At 43.0% G+C, this 19,380-nt stretch overlaps 1 protein-coding gene across 6 annotated transcripts in view; it reads right to left on the reverse strand.

The window, feature by feature from the left end:
* Nucleotides 1–482: 482 nt before the first annotated feature.
* The window catches only part of pip5k1ca (phosphatidylinositol-4-phosphate 5-kinase, type I, gamma a), a 60,227-nt gene continuing 41,329 nt past the window's right edge, over nt 483–19,380 (reverse strand). The window contains exons 10-20 of one of the 6 annotated variants that reach the window (XM_085773850.1): nt 19,095–19,143; nt 15,920–16,004; nt 14,466–14,627; nt 13,887–14,028; nt 13,100–13,132; nt 12,697–12,816; nt 8,309–8,579; nt 4,757–4,825; nt 3,866–3,910; nt 3,447–3,536; nt 494–1,297 (exon numbers count right to left, since the gene is read on the reverse strand). In XM_085773850.1, coding sequence (XP_085629976.1) covers nt 1,295–1,297; nt 3,447–3,536; nt 3,866–3,910; nt 4,757–4,825; nt 8,309–8,579; nt 12,697–12,816; nt 13,100–13,132; nt 13,887–14,028; nt 14,466–14,627; nt 15,920–16,004; nt 19,095–19,143 — 1,069 coding nt within the window. In that variant the 3' untranslated portion in view covers nt 494–1,294. Of the gene's footprint in view, nt 1,298–3,446; nt 3,540–3,865; nt 3,911–4,754; nt 4,826–7,978; nt 8,025–8,308; nt 8,580–12,696; nt 12,817–13,099; nt 13,133–13,886; nt 14,029–14,465; nt 14,628–15,919; nt 16,005–19,094; nt 19,144–19,380 lie in introns of all 6 variants that reach the window. The other 5 variants (XM_085773851.1, XM_085773855.1, XM_085773852.1 and 2 more) reach the window with 5 other exon arrangements.

The following is a 19,380-nucleotide window of genomic DNA, read 5'->3' on the forward strand; positions in this document are numbered from 1 at the left end:
TGACTGATTTCCTGCACCGCGTTGCTGAGTCTTGGATGGACATGAAACTGTCCAAGTTGAATTCTTGGTACAAAATATGAACAACTGTGTTTTTGATAATATGTTAAAGGGACTATGAGGAGTTTTGGAAAGCGAAGTGTTTTCACACTACATTTACCATGAGCCTCCGCGCGCAGGGTGAAATTCTTGGACCGGCGCAAGACAGACTTCTTGCCAAGAATGTTTTCATTCATCAACAATGAAAATCGGAGGTTCAAAGACGATCAGATACCGTCGTAGTTCCGACCATAAACGGCGATTCGCGGGCAGCGTCCGCGAAACTGAAAGTAAGGAAACGCTGGTCGGCTCGACCAGCATTTCCACCATTAATAATAATAACAAAATAACGATAGAGACAGAACGATATATTTATCGAAAATGGGGCCTTTAACAAGTGTGGGTAGCGTTGATTCATCCACATTAATATGAGACTCTTTTATAACCAAATACAAACTCCTCGTTGTCCCTTTAAGTATCATGTTCTTTGATCATTCATTTCATTTGATAAAAAAGATCAAATGAGATGTTAGACATGAAAATTATACATTAATATTATGTGGTCAACTAAATGACCCAATATAAAGTTTAAATCGATCGACTTTCAGATTCCGGGTCAATTTTGGGTGAATTCAGGAACTGAATGTTTTGTCACAACAGTTCTTATTTTCACCTCTATCTTCTTTTCATGAAGCAGCAGAGACTCATGTAGTGTAGTGTTGTTCTTTTCACGTAGTGTTGTTCTTCAGAAACATACAGCGCTGTTATGTTCTCCTTGCAACTGACATCATTAAAATGAACATGTGAACTGGGTCTTGCCAGTGGGGAACCAGTAGCTCCTCTCACCTCACAACTCCATGTGCCAGTGAGTGTGACGGCCCTTTTAGAGCCTGTTGGAGGGCTGTGCTTGTGTAAAACAGAACACAGTAAGTTTCTTCTGTCTTTCATGTATGTCAAACATATAAGACTACGGCCTTATACGCACTATGTCACACATACACATATTAAATCGATATAATTTTCATTTGTTAAGGGTGAAAGGCAGGGATGGTAGGAAATCAGTGATGTTGTCACTGCCAGGATTTTTTTTTCCCCCTCTGGTTTTCAGTCACTTTCTCCCTCAGTGTGTTGAGTTTCTGTATGCATGTTTAAAATCCTGGCTCAGACAGAGATCTTGCTGCTACCGCTGAGATCTGGACTTCAGACTGACGAGTCCTCTCCACTGAGACGTTCGCTCCTCTCTGCCAGAGAACACGGTTTACTGTTGAAGACACACAGGGAATGTATTAGACAGAGTGTCCACGTTATACACACATCGATGTCCACAGGGTGTAAAATTGTGTATTTTTGACTAAGGCGGCTAAACAAATTGCATTTCTAGAAGAAAGTGAAAAAAGGAAAACAGAATGGGTGAAGCAAGGAGAAAAAAAAACCTTGCACACCTGAAAATAGAAAAAGTCAAGATGCACAGTGTTCATGCATCACACATTAAAGTGATTACAGAGTGAAAGTCTGTGAACCCTGTGGGCTATGTGGGAGTCGCTCGCATCTTCTTATGATTTAATGGAATATATTGGATCATAATGATGTCCTGAGCCAAAATGAAATATTTTAATTTGTCAACCCTCCGTATATCATGTAATTGAGCTCACTGGGCTGGATGTGACTCACAGCAGCAGAGAGTCTGGTGGTATGGTAGTATTTCAACTGGAGAAGGAACTACTGCTTTCTTTTCAATAAGGCCAATGTCTTTGATATTTATCACAAGTTAATTAAAAGTCTGATTAGAGCATCATGTCTAATGTGATAAAAAGATGAAAAACAAAATGAGTTGGAGAGAAAAAAAAAATTAATGCCTGATCACATCTAATCAGAGGATAGCGTATGGGCAAATGCTGCTACACTGAACAAAGTAGACCAGCAGCCTGCCAAGGACAAACTCATAAAACTTCTAAAGGAAAATAGTCAGAGCCAAGAATTGGTTCATTGGTGAGTCATTTCCATTTTGACCCATGTCTCTAATTTGTCAGATTTCCCAAAGCTCAGTCTGGGTTGAGAACATTTGATTTGTATTTTAACACCGAAAATACATTTTTGACCCCGAAAAACTTTCAAAGTAAACTCAAAGGACCAGAAGCACATTAGATCAATGTGTTATTACATCTTCAAAAACATCATACACATGGCCTAAAACTGAAGGAAACAATTGGGGACCAATTGTTTGATGAACATGTTCTGTGCGATGTGACTCATCTGGAAGTCGACTGAACTCATTCTAACTGTGAAAATCTAACGACATGAGCTGTGGGAGTCTGGAGATGCATGAGTGTGATGGCTCCACACAGGCCGATGCAGTAACACGGTGTGGTAAACTGTGAGCAGCCTGTTGTTGGAGGGACACAGGATGGCCGGCTGTGGACTAAATGGTCATGCAGGGCAGCCACTGACCATTTCCACCCACTTATCAATGAGGATGGAGAATGCTGTAATGCAGGGATTGGTTTTTGGACACAGACCAAGCCTACCCTTGTAGTAATAACAGACTTTGGGACTTGAGAAGCTTTTTCTAGATTTAATGTAGAAGCTTCTTACAGAGGGTTAAAGGACAATACCGGGCAAGTTCAACATGGAGCTATAGTTTCCTAGTATTTTAGGTCTAAAAAAAATGAATGTGAAGATGAAGATGTCTCCTGTTATGCAGTAGTTCTGTCTGTCCCCGCATCTCCACAGCAGCGTATAATGGGAGCAGACTGATCTTACACTGTTTAGGCTATTTACATCCCACAAAACCGCATTTTATTTCCACTGACAATGTCAGATGGCTATTCAAACATACACCAAGGGGTTTGATTACTTCAAGAAAGCCGACATGTTTGTAAACGGAGCTGTAATACAAAGTCCCGTGCGAGAGTCAAGTTGACACGCTCAGTATGTTTACAGGTCGTCTGAAACTCCCGTTTGTTTTTATCAGCAAAGGAATATCAACTCACAGCCACAACGTCTTCATGTCAACAAACATGTCGGCTTTCTTGAAGTAAACAAACCCCTCAGTGGATGTTTGAATAGCCATGAAAAAAAAGTGGTTTTGTGGGATGTAAACAGCCTAAACAGTGTAAGATCGGTCCGCTCCCATTATACGCTGTCTTGGCGATTCGGGGACAGACAGCGTCTGCGTAACAGGAGCCATTAAAAAGAAAATCTTGAGATTCATTCTTTTAGACCTAAATTATTAGGAAACTACAGCCCCAGGTTGAATTTACCCGGGATTGTCCTTTAAGCTACAACTTTCTATCCTTGTTGTGACGGATGAAAGATCACCACCACACAGCGCTGGTCTAGGACTGAATTTATTCCTCGACTGAGGAGATTTTTCCTGTGCTGTATATTTTAGTCCGATGCTTCTCACTTACTGTCTCTCTTTCCCAATCCCCATCTGGCAGGGCCTTAGACTCTGAGCCATAGTGTAGCGGAGAGTACACCCAGGTCCTGTCCTCTGGAGGCTGTTTTTACACACCCACCACAGCAGAGGGGGCCAGAGGGACAGAGGAAAGGCCAGAGGCACAGAGACAAGCAGCAGGGGCAGGCAGGAGAGAAAGACACAGGAGATCACAGGAGAAGAGAGGACAAGACAGGAAATGAAAATTAGGGATGCATAAAGGAGGAAATGTTGCTGAGACACATTGAAAGTGTGAATCTGACATAGAGAACAAATGTTAAAAGTCTTTTAAAAGGATGTGGTAATCCTTTCAGCAGTTAGCAGACTCAAACAAAGATGTTAACGTATTACCAAATAACTGGCTGTGCTGTTAATATGATGGATCTTACTGACGTGTGTATGAATCATATGTCTGTTCAGCCCCATGTGGACTAGCTCCTGGGACGCAGAGTGAGGTGTACAGAGAGAGAGAGGGAGAGAGAGAGAGAGAGAGAGAGAGAGAGAGATAGAGAGAGGGGGGGGGGATGAGTCAATGCATCAGCCAAAAGGGGGAGGATGAGGGGTGGGAATCGGGAGGTTGGAATGGGAAGAAAGCCAGGATGCCAGGACAGTCAGACACAGAGAGCATCCTCAGTCGAAGCAAAAACACGACAACAACAGGATGTTTGATTTTTTTTTTTCCTTTCCAACAAGCAGACGTGCTCTTTCCACTGAGTCTGTGAAAGCTTCAGCAGCTTCCCTGTCGCTGCTGGTACCGGCCCCTTTAAAAGAGAGAAGCAGCTGCAACACGGTACATCGCCGATGTTGTAGTGGGATGATGTTGAACACACAAACACATACAGCCTATATACAAACACACACCCACACACACGATGGAGCTAACACACAATCCACACAGGTGCAAAGAGGAAGGAGGCGGACTGTCAGTGAGCGAGGAAACAAATTAAAAGAAAATTATCACAAGATTAAAAGAAAGACAGACACCTCCAATTTCATTTCGAGGCTTCTTGTCTTGTCTTGTCTTTGTTCACCCTCCTGTCTGCAACAACACAGGGAGCTGCAGAGTAGGCATTGTTTTGTTTTAGTTTCAGCACAATCGCAAACACCTTCAGTGGATAAACCACAAATCATGACAAGCTGCAGCTCTTGTGGTACACGCCAAGAAAAAAAAAATCTTGTTTCCTCTCAACACTGTCACTAAACAAGCGATATGCACAGAGCTGGTCTAAACCTATTACCAGGACAGCAGCAGCCAGTTACCCTCACATCTCTACTGTCACTTACAGGCCAACTGGACTGGCACGTCCTCCTCTGTCGGAGAGGAGAGACCACCACCGTCCTCCCATCAGGAAACTGACAACAACAGGCCAGTGTGACACATGATGACACAAAACAAAAAGAGACATGACAAATAGAGATGAGGGATAGAGAAGCGAGGACAGTCGATGTAACACAATAAATGGTAACCCTTTCTTTCACAGTCCCCTAATTACTGTGTATTTACTGTGTAATTACAAGGTAAAAGAAAGAAATTACAAGGTAACTAACACTGGTAAAATGATGGTAACTACAGAGTAAATACTAACTGATTGCCTCAATGCCAGATGCCAATGCCAGAATATCTCAACTATTACTAAAGAACAACACAGCATTAATGGGTAATTACTACCGGCATTATGAAGGTAACTACAGTAAAATAATAACACAATTACTATGTAAAAGGAGATAAATTACAACCCATTTACCTGGTAGTATAATCCAATATCTCACCTGTCCATCTAGTTACTAAGGACTAATGGACTGTTTGGCTGGTAATAACTTAGTTACCATCATTTTACCAGTGTTAGTTACCTTGTAATGTCTTTCTTTTACCTTGTAATTACACAGTAGTTATGAGACTGTAAAAGAAAGGGTTACCCAATAAAAAAAAGGGAAACATGCTGAGGTGAAAAGGTTTTTTTAATCTTTTATATGCACATCACATTTTTAAGGTGCAGGGAAATACAAAAATGCCAGAACAAAGACTGCTGAGGTGAAAATGGAAATGGTTGTCATGGATGGTGTGAAACCTGACGGAGACGGACTGAATCAGTGGTGACAGACAGACTCACAAGTCTGGCAGCCACGCTGTTTTCACATCTCCCTGCCACAACACAACACGCTCCTCACTCGCCACTTTCATTATGACTCATGACGACAATCAGAGGATTGAGAAAACGCAGAGGAGAGGGAAGGGGGGCATGGAGAGAGAGAGAGCAGTAAAAGAGGAGAAGAGAGGAGACATTCAGGAACAGGGGAAGGTGAGAATTATTTACAAGTTGTGGTAGAATAAGAGAAAGAGATGGGAGGAGGGTGGAGGTGAAGGAGAGACGACAGGAAGAAAAACAATCAGATGTGGGAGAGCAGAGAGGTGACGGTGAGTGAGCGGAGCGGGAATCATGAAAAGTGAATGTGGAGACTGTTGATAGTGGCTGAATAATTCAGAAACGAGCCACTGTGAAGAACCTGTTAAGTAACCACACACACACACACACACACACACACACACACACGGACACACACTTGTCACACAGTCCCTCCTATCTCAGAGCTAAATGATGCAGTGTTTCCCTGAAAGGCTACACGTTCTCAAACGCTGCCGTCTCTTGAATCAAAATTCAAACATTTCTTCTACACACTACATCATTAAAGCCTTCGCAACAACTGGTTGCTCCTGTTTGTTTGTTTGTTTGTTTGTTTGTCTGTGTGACACTAAACTGAGGCCAAGAGATAGAGGTGAGAAACTGGACTCCCATTATTCTGAATCCATCTTTCCAGAGATCAATCCCTCAGTGTGCTTGTAATTGAGTAACAGAACCATAAACCGACCAAATCCAATTCTAAAACAAATTGATCAATAAACAGTGGGACAGAGTTTCCACTTTACTACAACAATAACAGACTCTAATGTACAAGGAGCAATTACGCAAGCAACGTATTTTCTTTGTCCGAGAAAACATTTCCAACAAACCCGCCCCCGGCGTCTGGAACTCCAGAACCAATTTCAGTAATAAAGGAGCAATGACACTGAAATCTTTCTTTCTCTGTGAGCGTTGTGAAGCAACACCTGAGGGCGTTAAACAATGGAAGAAGCAGCTTGAGTGGTCATGCAGAAACCTCATTTGTGTGGGATGTCAGGGAGGAGAAGTGATGACGACGGCAAAGATAGTAAAAACAAAAAAGAGAGAGATGGAGATGATCAAATGACAAGTTGGCTTTCTATTTTCTATTGATCTGTTTCATTAGTTGCTATTTATTTTATTTATAGTCTTTTATCTTTTATACAGTTCTTATCATGCACTTACACTGTGATTTTATTCTATAGCTTTACTTCCACATTTCTTCGTGCTCTTACACTAGGCTGGCTTTGTAGTGTAGTGTACTGTACTGCCTAATTTGTGTTTTATTTATTTATTTTATTTTATTGCCCTGTTATTGTACTGTATGTACTGGTCTGCGTTTTAACTGTTTTAATTGTCTGGATGAGCGAGAGACACCTGAATTTCCCTACTGGGATTAATAACATCTATCTATCATCTAATAACATCTAATAACATCTATCTATCTATCTATCTATCTGAATGAGCTGCTATAGATGACCAAACTGAGCGATGAAGGAGAGATGTCGAAAGGTGAAATGTTCCTGTCCATTTCCCATATAAAGGTTATGTATTGGTGTATTTTCGCACTAAGGTTTGGTTGTGTCCCGTGTGTCAGCAGCATATGTGGTCTCTCCCCAGGGGACGCCTGCGACCACGGCGCCTGAGGCCAGTTTCTGTTCTGTGTAGTGTAGTTACACCTCAGCGCCACCGACCCCCTGCTGCTGTGCACAGAGAGCCAGTCTCCTCTTTTGAAGCGTGAAGCCAGAGCCCGTCAGTCAGCCGAGAGCTCCACTAACCTGTTGGCCGTTAGGATTCCTCGTGCCACATTAGAGGGTGTTTGATTCCTGACAGGGGACACCCAGCAGGAGCGCAGCCAGGTGGGAACGTTTCTATCTGTAACTGTGATCAGTGGCGTCTGTCCTCAGGCTCCACCTGACACTCATACATTCATTTATAGATGTGCTTTTGGACACATTTACACCTGCTAACTGGACACTGAGACAGCTGCTTGTAGCAGGACGCTCCAGTCCACTGAACGACTCCCGCAAATTGCAGAAGCTTTAGTTATTTACACAAAATGCGAGTGTGTCTGAAGGTCGTAAAGAGGAGCAGCAAAGTGATGGTGCACATGCCGATATCACTCTGCAAACACACTGTGTTTAAAGAAATTGTTTGACACATGAGGAAATATGTTTGTTTTTTCGTGACACCACTCCTCCTGTGGCTCTGCTGTAAATATGAAGCTATAGCCTGCAGTCTACAATCAGATCTTAGCATATTTCCCAAAATGTCAAACATGTCCTTTAACTGGTTACACCACACACATCAAGCAGGAACTGCAGTGCACACACTCTTATTCCCGTACCAGTCGGAGTCTCCACCTGTTTTTTGTGGTCCTTGTGTCAAGGCCTCTGCAGGAGAGCATCACACAGCTCAGTCCAGTCACTTAACAAACCATTAACACATTGATCCTGACACTGGGATGAGGTGATGGCTGAATAAAAAATAAGAAACTCAAAACGATGAGAAGTGATGAGAGCTAGTCCTCGTCTGAGATCAGTTTACATTAGTCTTCACAGCAGAACAACTTCTATAAGCATCTTAAAGTATATGAGAGTGTGTAGCCTACGTACATGTGTGAGGCTATGTGTGTGTGTGTGTGTGTGTGTGTGTGTGTGGGAGGAGTTGTACTTACAAAGTAGATGTCTGTGATTGGCACGTCATCGTCATCGTCGACTGAAGCCTGGCTGGTGCAGCCTGAGCCGGACACCTGGCTGGCCCTGTCCGCCTCCACCACCACCACCAGCTTAGGACTGGACGGGGCTTCGTCCTCCGCCAACGCCACGGGGGAGGGGGGAGCGGCCGAGGCAGACGAGGAGGAGGGGGCCGCCGCCTCGGGGGCCGTTGAACAGTCGGACGCGGCGGCGGCGAAGGGAGCCTCGGCACCGGCTACCTCCGGGACCTCGCTGTGGGACAAAAAAGCAGGGATTTTTCCTCCGTTCACAGATAACGACGTCTTTGGAAAGTTGAAGTCACACTAAATCCAAAAATATGTGTTTTGAATCCGTGTGTTTAGATTCAGATTGAGTCGAAACTGCTACTGTACACAAAGGGGTTAAAGGGATAGTTCACCCAAAATTCAAATTTCACTCATTATCTACTCACCCTCATGTCGACTAAGGGCTCTTCAAGAGGAGCTTCTGCTACAAACAAGCTTGAAACATAGACTTATTTAATTTTTTTCAGAACAATTTCGCATTTCGGGGCTTCAATACCAGACGGACATTACATACGAGCAGCATGGAGGTATTTGGATGTTTTTTGGTGTGTCTTTTTGTTACGAAGACAGTTGGTATCCATTTGCAACCGTTATATGGACATGCACTGCTACGCCGAGACCCCCTGTAACTCAGAGAAGCCACGGAGGACTCTGAAACTTCTCCCAGCCCTTAGTCCACATGAGGGGGAGTAGATAATTAGTGACATTTCAATTTTGGGTGAACTATCCCTTTAAAGTTTCTTTCCTGTCTCTGTGAGCTGTGTCACATCTGCTGCTGCACCTGTTCCCCTGGGTGTCCCCATCTCCCGCTGAGAAAACCCTCTTTTGGATTGTTTGTTTTTTAAAATTAGCATATCAGTCATCATTATATAAAGACCTTGTAGCTTTAGGAACAAAAGAAACAACCTGGTCACACACAGACACACACAGCAGTCACAGACATCAAGAGCCTTTAATTGGGTCACTTGCCAAAAGCCACTTTCCTGCAGCAGAGCAGAGAAACAGGACCAGGCTATTAGAGTAAACTGGCTCTGATTAAAATTCAACATCTGTGTGTGTGCGGGTGTGTTTGTGGTTTTAGCTGCTTAAGCTAAGATTTGCCAGCTGGCCGTGTGCTGCCACAATCCTTCATTGTTCCTGGCCAGATCATCAACTATTAGGAAGGATTTAGACGCATCCGCAGAGCTTTCTCAGCTTCTGTGTCTAGCTTAACTCCATCAGAGGAACAAGCCCGTCTGGTCACCGCTGAGGCAAAAAAGCAGAGTTGGCATCTCAAAGAGGGAACTGATTGGCTGAATAACACAAGAGGACAGGATGCTGGCAGTTGCCATATAAAAAGGCTCTTTCATCTAATATCTCATTTCTTCTCCATACATCTCCATCTCTATCCTCCATCTTTCATTTACTGATGCTGTCTAGGAGATTTCTCTTCTTTTCTCTCTACACATCCTCTCTTCCAACTGTATTCTGACTCACTTTCCTCTGCTTCATCGTTTAGCCGGCTCGTCCAGCTGCAGGTGAGTCGAGGTTCCTCTGTGAAGACGGATTTAATCGACTGTCACCGTCTCAGCTGCTTTCACCACCAGCTCCCTCTAGACCCCCAGGCCATATGTCTAGCCACTGCCTTCTCAGCATCAGACCCAATTATTCAGTTGGTTTCCCTCAGCAGACACACCCTAATCCCCCCTGACCTCAGACCAGCTCATAGTAAATGTAAGTCCTGCTCCTATTGCATGAAATCACCTCTGTTTGCTTCTCCTTGTGTCTTACACATCGTTTTTTTAAATATGTCTCTCCTGATGCAGCTTCACTCGCATATAAAGCTGAAATGCTGACTCAATTAACGAGGATCAATTAAAAACTGGGTTAAATTATGCAAAGTGTCAGGTCGTTGCAGCTTTATGGGAGCAGCCCCAGGCCGGCAGGCTTCCTGCCCCACTGCCCTACTTCTACTGGCTGGTTCCCCCATGTCAGGGCCCCTTCAGCCCCTTGTCTGCCTCGCAGTGTTACCCCATTAAAAGACAAAAAAACACACACACTACACAGATTAACATGCATGTGCAGACTTTCATAACCCAGTTCCTGTCTAGTAGCTGCCTGCAGCGTTTATCTGTCCAGAACAGGGGAACCCCTGTGCCCAAGAAACAAATGGGTCAGGCGGCTTTCAGTCTTCATCTGTGTGCCATCCAGAGATGGACAGAGTACTCGACCCTAGTACTTGAGTAAGAGTACAAATACTACTGGTCAAAATGTACTCTGTTACAAGTAAAAGTAGCTCAGTCAACATGTTACTCGAGTAAGAGTAACAAAGTACTTGCTTTTAAAGGTACTTAAGTATCCAAAAGTACATGCTTTTACATTTACTTTAAGTAAAAGTAGAGTAAGAGTAAATTTCTTATTTTTCACATCAATGAATTACTATAATTTTTTCTAAATGAATGTAAGGACCTTTTAACTCTTGTTTGTGAGAATGAACTTGAAACTTGAAAGCAGCTGCACTGATGTGCTGCTTCTAGGGTTAGGGTTTCCTTCTTTGACAAACAGCTTGTGTTCAATAGTATTTTAGAAAAAAAAAGAGCAGACCTGAAAGTAACGAGTACTTTTCCTTCCTAGAAATTAACTTGAGTAAAAGTAAAAATATTTGTCTTGGAAATGTATTCAAGTAAGAGTAATAAGTACCAAAGAAATCTAATACTCAAGCAAAGTACAAATCCTCTGGATATGTACTTAAGTACAGTACTCAAGTAAATTTACTCTGTTACTGTCCACCACTGGTGCCATCCTATAAACGGCATGTGTGTTTTGGTGTGTATATGGGACAGGTGAGGTGAGGTGAGGTGAGCTCATCCAACAGCTGGTTACAGCTCAGGTGAGACAGGGGCAGCAGGTTATTTATATTGCCACAGCAAACTGAGTCAAATGGATGATTGGGGTCATGGAGGGCTCGCTGCAGCTCCACAGCTTATCTGTTCTCTATCAGCTCCCATGTCTACAGGGAGCGCACGGCAGAGCGGACTATTTTTGTCATTGTTCACGGAGAAAAGGGTACAGAGCTGTGTGTGTCATGTTTATCATGTGTGGTCCATTTGATAAACACTGACCGACATTCAGCACAATGGGAAGCTGCAGTGTCTGAGGCTGAGCTACATGTGACAAAATACACACTTTAAACCAGTGTTTTTCAACCTTGGGGTCGGGACCCCATGTGGGGTCGCCTGGAATTCAAATGGTGTCGCCTGAAAAAAAAATACTGATCGAAGATATATTTTTTTAACTAATTATTATTCTTTTAAAAATTATGATTAAAAACACCACACACAATCTTAAACAACTGTATTCTATACTTTCACTTTCTCAAATAAATCGAGTTCAAATAAAATGCAGCATATAGAAATATCTGAGCTGGCGCATTTTGATTGGCGGCCACGATAATGTGACTGCACGTGATAGAGGGGTTGCCAGAAATGTGTGATGTCAAAATGAGGTCACAAGCCAAAAAAGGTTGGGAACCACTGCTTTAAACTACGTGCATCTCAGTTTGTTTGGGTAACACTCTGGACCGCTTTGGCTGAAAGCATCAGAAATAGTAAAACCTTAAGTGAGTTTAAAAGAAAGGTTTGATCTGTACAGTAGGGGGGAATGGGTAGTGTGTGTCTTGATGGTGTTTTGTGTGTCTATGTGTACTGTATGTAAACCGGGGATGGAAATTTAAAAGCTTTGCTTCATCCATCCCCATTTTAAACCACGTATTGTTATTGTATTCATATTTTATTTTATTTATTTTGCTTGTTTGTTTGGTTGTTCTTGTTCCTGTTGGTTGTACTGTTGTTTATTTTGTTCTAATTGTGCATCTGTTGTATGTGAATATGTTATTCTGGTTTGAAATAAATTATGGGGAAAAAAGAAAGAAAGAAATAGAGCAAAAAAAATAAAATAGCAAAAGTAAATCATGTGTGAACTCCTAAAAATACACAACCACATTTAAAGATAAAACCTGCGATAAGGTGACAGAGTTTGGATGGAAATCCCATAAAACCCTGTTTGTGCTATGCTAATACTGTACACACAGGTAGTAAAGCAATAAAGACAATATAACAAGAGTGTGTTGTGTGTTTTTAACCAGAGTTGATCCACTGACAGTGAGCTAGTGACACTGGGCTCATGGAAACAGATCTACAACAACTACATTTATCTCTCTCATGGCATATTTGTAATATTTATGACTGCATGACATATTGGAGCACAGATTGTGGAAGATATTACATTGTTTTTGTTTTTTTTACTGACATCCCAGTTGTATGTACCTGGTTTCAGAGGAGGGCTGTGGGGCTGAGATGGTGGGCTCGCTGTCGTGTCTCTTCAGCTCCACCTCCACTGTGATGGTCTGCTGATCCTCCTCACGCACACGCAGCTCCTCCTGGGTCCTGAACACAAACAAACACATAAAGAAAAAAACACGCAGAGAGGAAATGGAACACGTGTGGAAAAAAACACACACACAGCCACATCTTAGCAGCAAGAAGAACAGGGCTACTCATAAATGCACCGACCAACAGGCTGACCTCGCATTTCTCCTCTAACCTCCCACCACACCCTGCAGTGTGTAAAGGCTAGCAACCCTCAAAACATCATAAAAACAGCGGAAGAGTTGAATTCTGCTCCAAAGGGTTTATGAAGTGAAAGTAGCATTCATGGTCTCCTACTCACCTCCCGTCATGGCTGAGAGACTGGGTGTGCCTCCTGGAGACAGAGGACACAGTGTCAGAACAAGCTGCACACACACCTGCAGCATATTAGGTGTGGCGCCTAAACATCCACATAAATAGTATACTGACGCAATAACCTGGGTTTCCACTGTTGAAGTTGTGACTTAAAGGGATAGTTCAACATTTTGGCAAATTGGCCCATTGCCATAATTGCTTTAGTCATAGCAGTAGGTTCGTTACCTTTATTTGTCGGTGCAAGCTATTTTTAGAATGGCGGAGCAGAGCCGTGAGCTGCTCAGAGCTACGCTACGGAGGCTCATGGGATTTCTTGGTTTCCCTCATCAAACTCATCAAATACACAATCCAACAACTCCACAACGCTCTGGTGGACAAGTTGTGACCTGCACATTCACCACGCTATGAGATAATAACAGAACGTTATGAGACAGAGTTGTTTTAGAGCTAAATGCAGAGACTGCTTGCTGAAAAACTGTCCCTGAAGGCAACGCGGATCAGCGGTTTTGCATGAATTTACCTTTACCAGTTTAATGAGGGAAACCAAGAAATCCCATTAGCCTCTGTAGCGTAGCTCTGAGCAGCTCGCCGCTCTGCTCCACCATTCTAAAAATAGCTTGTACCGACAAATAAAGGTAACGAACCTACTGCTATGACTATAGCGATTATGGCAATGGGCCAATTTGCCAAAATGTTGAACTATCCCTTTAACGATTTTAGTTGGATTAACCCGACAAAACACTGATGTCACTGTGGGTAATGTGTGTTTTTACCTGTAGCGAGGGTGCTCTGCCGTGTCAGATGGGGATCTCTCAGGGATGGACAGAGAGGTGGTGGAGGACAGAGTGGTGGCAATCGATGCTGTGGTGGCTTCTTCGAATGATGGAGGAGTACATGGAAGAAGATCTGGTCGCCCTGGGAGACAGAGTGTGAGAGAGGGAGAAAAAATTTAGATTTTCTTTTCAGTAGTATCTCCACTAGCATTTACTTTTTTCCACCCCTCTAAAGTCTGATCATGTCGCTGTAGTCGTCTGTTTCCCATGGCAACAGCTGCAACCCAATTGTTGAGCAAAGGCTGGAGAGGTCAGTGGTGTTACTGTTTACAAAAGAAGACTGTAAATGACTGTCATGTCATGTGGACTGAGGCGGGACTGTGAGCTATAATGTAGTGAACTCTACACAGACTGACAGTTTAGAACTTCTCTGTGACAGCCCGCAGTCAAAGTCAAACTCTGATCCCCCACAGTGACAGAGAGATGAAGCACTGAGGCTCCAAATTATGAATCTGTGAGCGGCCTCTGTTTTTATTACGTGTGTCTGGTTATCTTATCCTCTGCAACTTTGTTATTTACCCTCATCCTCTAGTGTTGGGAAGCTGCGAGCTCCTCTCAGGTCGTAGATGTTTTCATCCCTCTCACAGGGCAGCTGGCTGGCTGACCAGGCTGCGCCGGGACCACCGCACTTAGGCACCATCAGTGACACTCGACCCTTCTTGGATGGAGACGACTTCAGAGCTGAGGAACAAATCACATCAACAGTTTAACTTGGGAAAACACGTGTGATACTGTATGTTATACTGAAGAATTGGTGGTTTTCTTTATCTAAAACCTTTTAAGACCCCTCTTTTAGAAGACGTATGTTGCATCTCATTGTGTAGGAAATCACATATGTTTGTTTTAAAGGGATACACCAACATTTTTTTTTTACGTGTCTTGCCTCACTCCCAAGTCCATGACAAGCAGATAGACACCATCCTTTCGACTGTGCGTGCAGTACAAGGGAGATAGAGCCGTATCGCCCGTAATTAGCTTAGCTTAAACGCTGGAAGTGTATAGGTAGTGTTAGCCTGCCTCCACCTAATGTCATCAGAGAAACTCTTCAGCAACTCTAAACGGAAACCTGTGGGCCGATCTTCGTCTCAGAGTCAGAGCTGACAAAACTCTCCAGTAAGGCATCTGGAGCGGTCAAATGCCGCTAACGGGACCAGATCGGTCAAAACGGAGGGTTCAACCAAAGACGCTTTCTTTTGGTTCAAGCTAGCTACATCGATGGTAGGTTAGCTTCCTATTTCAAAGTAAAAGCACAAAGTCTATTGTCATGGTTTTCTGTAAAGGGCAACGGGTGTTTTATTTTGTGTAAGTAACGGGAAGTAACCGGAAGTAACCGGAAGTGCGTTGGTCACAACGGCTAGCTTGAGTAGCGCCGAATTCGTCCGAACAAAATTGTAAACAGCTGGTATTTAGACAAATTAACGACACACTGCTGATCTAAACGGCTACTTTCTCACCTAAACATGTTTGAAATGTGGATAAAGTGATATATTTACAGTTTAGAGCTAAAATGAAATCAGCTTCTGACTGCTGATTTCGGCTCAGGTAGGAGGCAGGCTAACACTACCTATACACTTCCAGTGTTTGAGCTAAGCTAATTACGGGCAATACGGACCGTATCGCCCTTGTTACTGCACGCACAGTCGAAAGGAAGGTGTCTTATCTGCTTGTCATGGACTCAGGAGTGAGGCAAGACTTTATCCCTTTAAGTCCTGCTTCAGTGAATTCTTTCTCTGTGAAAACATCCTTGTAAAGTGCTTCAGAGGAAAGCCGCGTGTGGATCAAACTGATGCAGTTCTCTCACATGACATGAAGCAGCACCTAATAAGGCCGTAAGCTAATGTCTGTGATTTTGCCGTCAAAGCTTGGCAGTAAAAGAGAGAAAAGCCTGGCATCTGACATCTGTGTCTGTGGCTCTTCCCTCACAGCTCAGTTTGACTATGTAAGGCAGTGTCTCCAATGGAAATTCAACTCACAGGAGCTCTTCTTGAAGACCGTGCTGCTCATGAACTTGAAGAACCGGTCTGCGTAGAAGCCAGGCCGGTGGACTGACACAGTGTCCTGAGCGGAGACACACAAAAAGACAAGAGAGATTAACGAGACAAGTGGTGCATGGATAAAATGATCAAAGCGGCGCTTACAGTAGATTAAACGTCTATTAGTCCCTTGGTGTCCCATTTCAGTAATTCTTTCCTCTGGGTCAACCCGTGAGACAGAACGACGGACAAAAAAAGGACAAATGATGGACGGACACGCAGTCGGATGAGGCTACGGACACGTCTCTTCATTATTTATGTGGCAGCAGACGGAGATGGCGCTGCCAGCAGACTGACAGATGACACTTGGTGTTTGGTTTAGACTGAGAGAGGACAGGATTGTTGGAGGAGACAGTCTCTCTCTACACAGTTATTGTTAGCTGTTTGACTCAGCACCACTGGAGTCCACTATGAGTAACGTGTTTGAATGCATCCACGCAGCTGAGCCAACCGTATGAAGTGTGGAGTGTCCAGCATCGGCATCAGCAGTGACGCACGGGCGGCTGTCACGGGGGTTGCTTCTTCTCCCACACATACTGTAGCTTATGTATGAGAGCGTTACAGAAGAGGAGAGCGCTGTTAGTAAGCAGGGTGTGATAGAGTGAGGGCGAGAGGATTTGGCTGATTCAGTTCTGAGATCAGTTTTTCTAAACTTCTGAGTGGATAAATAGATGTGAGCAGGGCCGTTGTATCCACCTTTTTCCGAACGTCAGAAACGTAAGCCTGTTTTGCCGGTTTTGCTCTTCCGGTGGAATTTTATGTTTATGTTTCCATGGTTTCGGTAGTCGCGGTAAATGCATGGATTTTTTTTTTTTTTTTCTCAATGAAAATCTGTAAAGCACATGGATCATCACACCAGCTTTTAACAGTGGATATCACACAAATTGACATCTGTGTTAAAAGCCAGCGTTAATAGATCCATGCGTTTACCGCAACTATGACAACGACTGAAAACCATGGAAACGTAAACGTACAATTCCACCAAGCCGGCAAAACCGGAAGCCGGGTTTGACCATAGATGACGTTCGGAAACTTGTGAATAGGGGAGTAAGGTGATGATAATTCTAATTCTAGGGGCCCAGCGCCCAGTGGGGCCCACAAAAAACCCCAGTAGTCTAATCTTTGTATGACTGAATTATTCTGCATAAGACCCTGACTAATACTCATAGTAATGCTGCATTAGCATCAAAACAAAGTAGGCTAAATAAAAAATTATAACACATATGTAGTCTAAGAAAAAAAAATTGGAAATGTTAGGGGGTAGGGGCCCACTTTAGAATTCTTTCAGGGGGCACAGAATTCCTAGCAACGGCCCTGGATGTGAGGTATTTCCAGGTGATGGAGCACAGAGTAAGAGACCAGAAATGTCATGATTACTTGCTTTCACAATTAATCGTGGTATTAAACGCCACAATTAATTTATCGCAAAGATTCCTAAATACCGTCACTTACCAAAAAAGATTATGTCAGAAACATCACGTGCGCCAAAGTAAAGGTAAATGCACAGATACTGGTCCAGTTACCTAATGTAACATTGAATCGGTAGGAATTTAAAAGTTTGCAGGTCATTTGTAATTAGAAAATACAAAGAAAAAAGATTAAAATAAACTTAAACACTTGGTAAAGATGTAATTATTTAGACTATATTTGATTTTACACATACATAGTGTTGGGAAATTAATGAATGCATAATAATCGTGATAATCGTAATACCGTGATTATTTCTCTGACAATAATCGTACCAAGAAAATCTATAATTGTGACATCCCTATACGAGACTCATACATCCTTAAGTGTAGAGCGGACAGTGTCACTATATCTACAGCAGATACATCTGTTGTCACTATAAATACTGAAAATAATAAACATGGTTGAAAGTGAGACAAATGGCGGCCCCATGTTTTTCATCACACTTCCCAGAAACTGTGTGGCTCTGATCAACTTCTCCAGTCCAAGAAATTTTCTTGGCTTTAGCTACTGTACATTTACTCAAGATTGAGAATCTCTTCCTGTTTTGTTGTGTTAATCAATCCCACTCGAGTCACTAAGTGATAAACTGTACCAAATTTCCACTGAGATCAGATCTGGCAGCAGCACACAATGTAAAATGTTGTGTGTGGGCTGGTCAGAGCTGCCAGTCTTCAAAGCACTGGACTCTTTTTGTTTGTGGAAATAATTAAACCTGTGTGTGTGAATTAATATGATTTGTTTATATTATTAAAATCCATGTTGTAATTTAATGCCCACACAAATTTCACAACAGAAAAGAGCTCTGTTTCAGACAGGAACACTCTTAATTCAAGTTTATAGTTTAGTTTAGTTTAGTCTAGCCTCTGACAGCAGGTGTGTCCCACTAATTCCAGTTCAAACAACACTGTTTGTTCTCCTGTTACTGACTGATCACATCATAAAGGTGATTTACTGTGGGAAAAGCTCAGCGATGTTTAATCTTCATGACGATGACAGAAAACAATGAGGAAGAAGTTATGGTGTATACAACAATATTAAAACACTGGCTGTATAAAAGCCAACTGTGGCTGGTGGTGGGCATATAATTAACACTTGAGTAATCCATCGCTCTGCCTAAAGCAGGCTTCTAATAAGATTTGATACAGAAACACAAACACAGCCACAGACATATTATAATATTTCTCAAAAGGTTTGTGCGCTGAGACTTCTACAATAACTGTGTAAAGAGGAAGGGGAGGGTGGAGCTGAAGCTGAAACGAGTGGGATGGACAGATGAGGAGGGAGATGAGCAGACACAGAGACACACACAGACGGATGAGAGCTCTTCTTCAGCCCAATAAAGTTCCCCTGATGTGAAGCTAATAAAAGTCCTCACACGCACACACAACGATGTGAGAACAAATAAAGCTTGAGGCTGCAGTTAATATCTGGTACAAGCCAAATCTAACTGTGTGGCGCCCCAGAGGAGGGCCAGACATGCTGTGAGTGACGACTGAATAATAATAAAAGGTGAAATGATATTCCTCTGTTGCCTGATAAGAAAAGAGCGACTAGAGATGTTTTTGACCTTGTGTGTGCAGAGTATAGTTCACGTTCCTGCATCTGACTGGCTGTGCCTCTATGCACAGAGCTATTAAAAACTCACCCCATCATGAACCAAAGCTTTCCACGTGTGCTCCAGTTTCTTGATTAGCCTGAGGAAACAAAGAGAAGCACAGTTTAACTAAGTGATGGTAAACATGTCTTATGTATTAAGGTCATAGGCGAATGAATATAAGCAAGCGTGGCTGTAGGCAGACAGCCTTAAATGTGCTGTCTGGTGGGATTATGTCCTTTCAGTGTGAGAAAACATGGCTGCTGCCAAGTAAGGTATGCAGTGGCTTGTGCATATTTAGGTCTGGCCTGTGTCACAATGAGGGATGTAAACTGAG

This window comes from Trachurus japonicus, chromosome 4 (assembly GCF_045865225.1).
Source record: "Trachurus japonicus isolate A0001 chromosome 4, Traja_1.0".
Classification (NCBI taxonomy): Eukaryota; Metazoa; Chordata; class Actinopteri; order Carangiformes; family Carangidae; genus Trachurus; species Trachurus japonicus.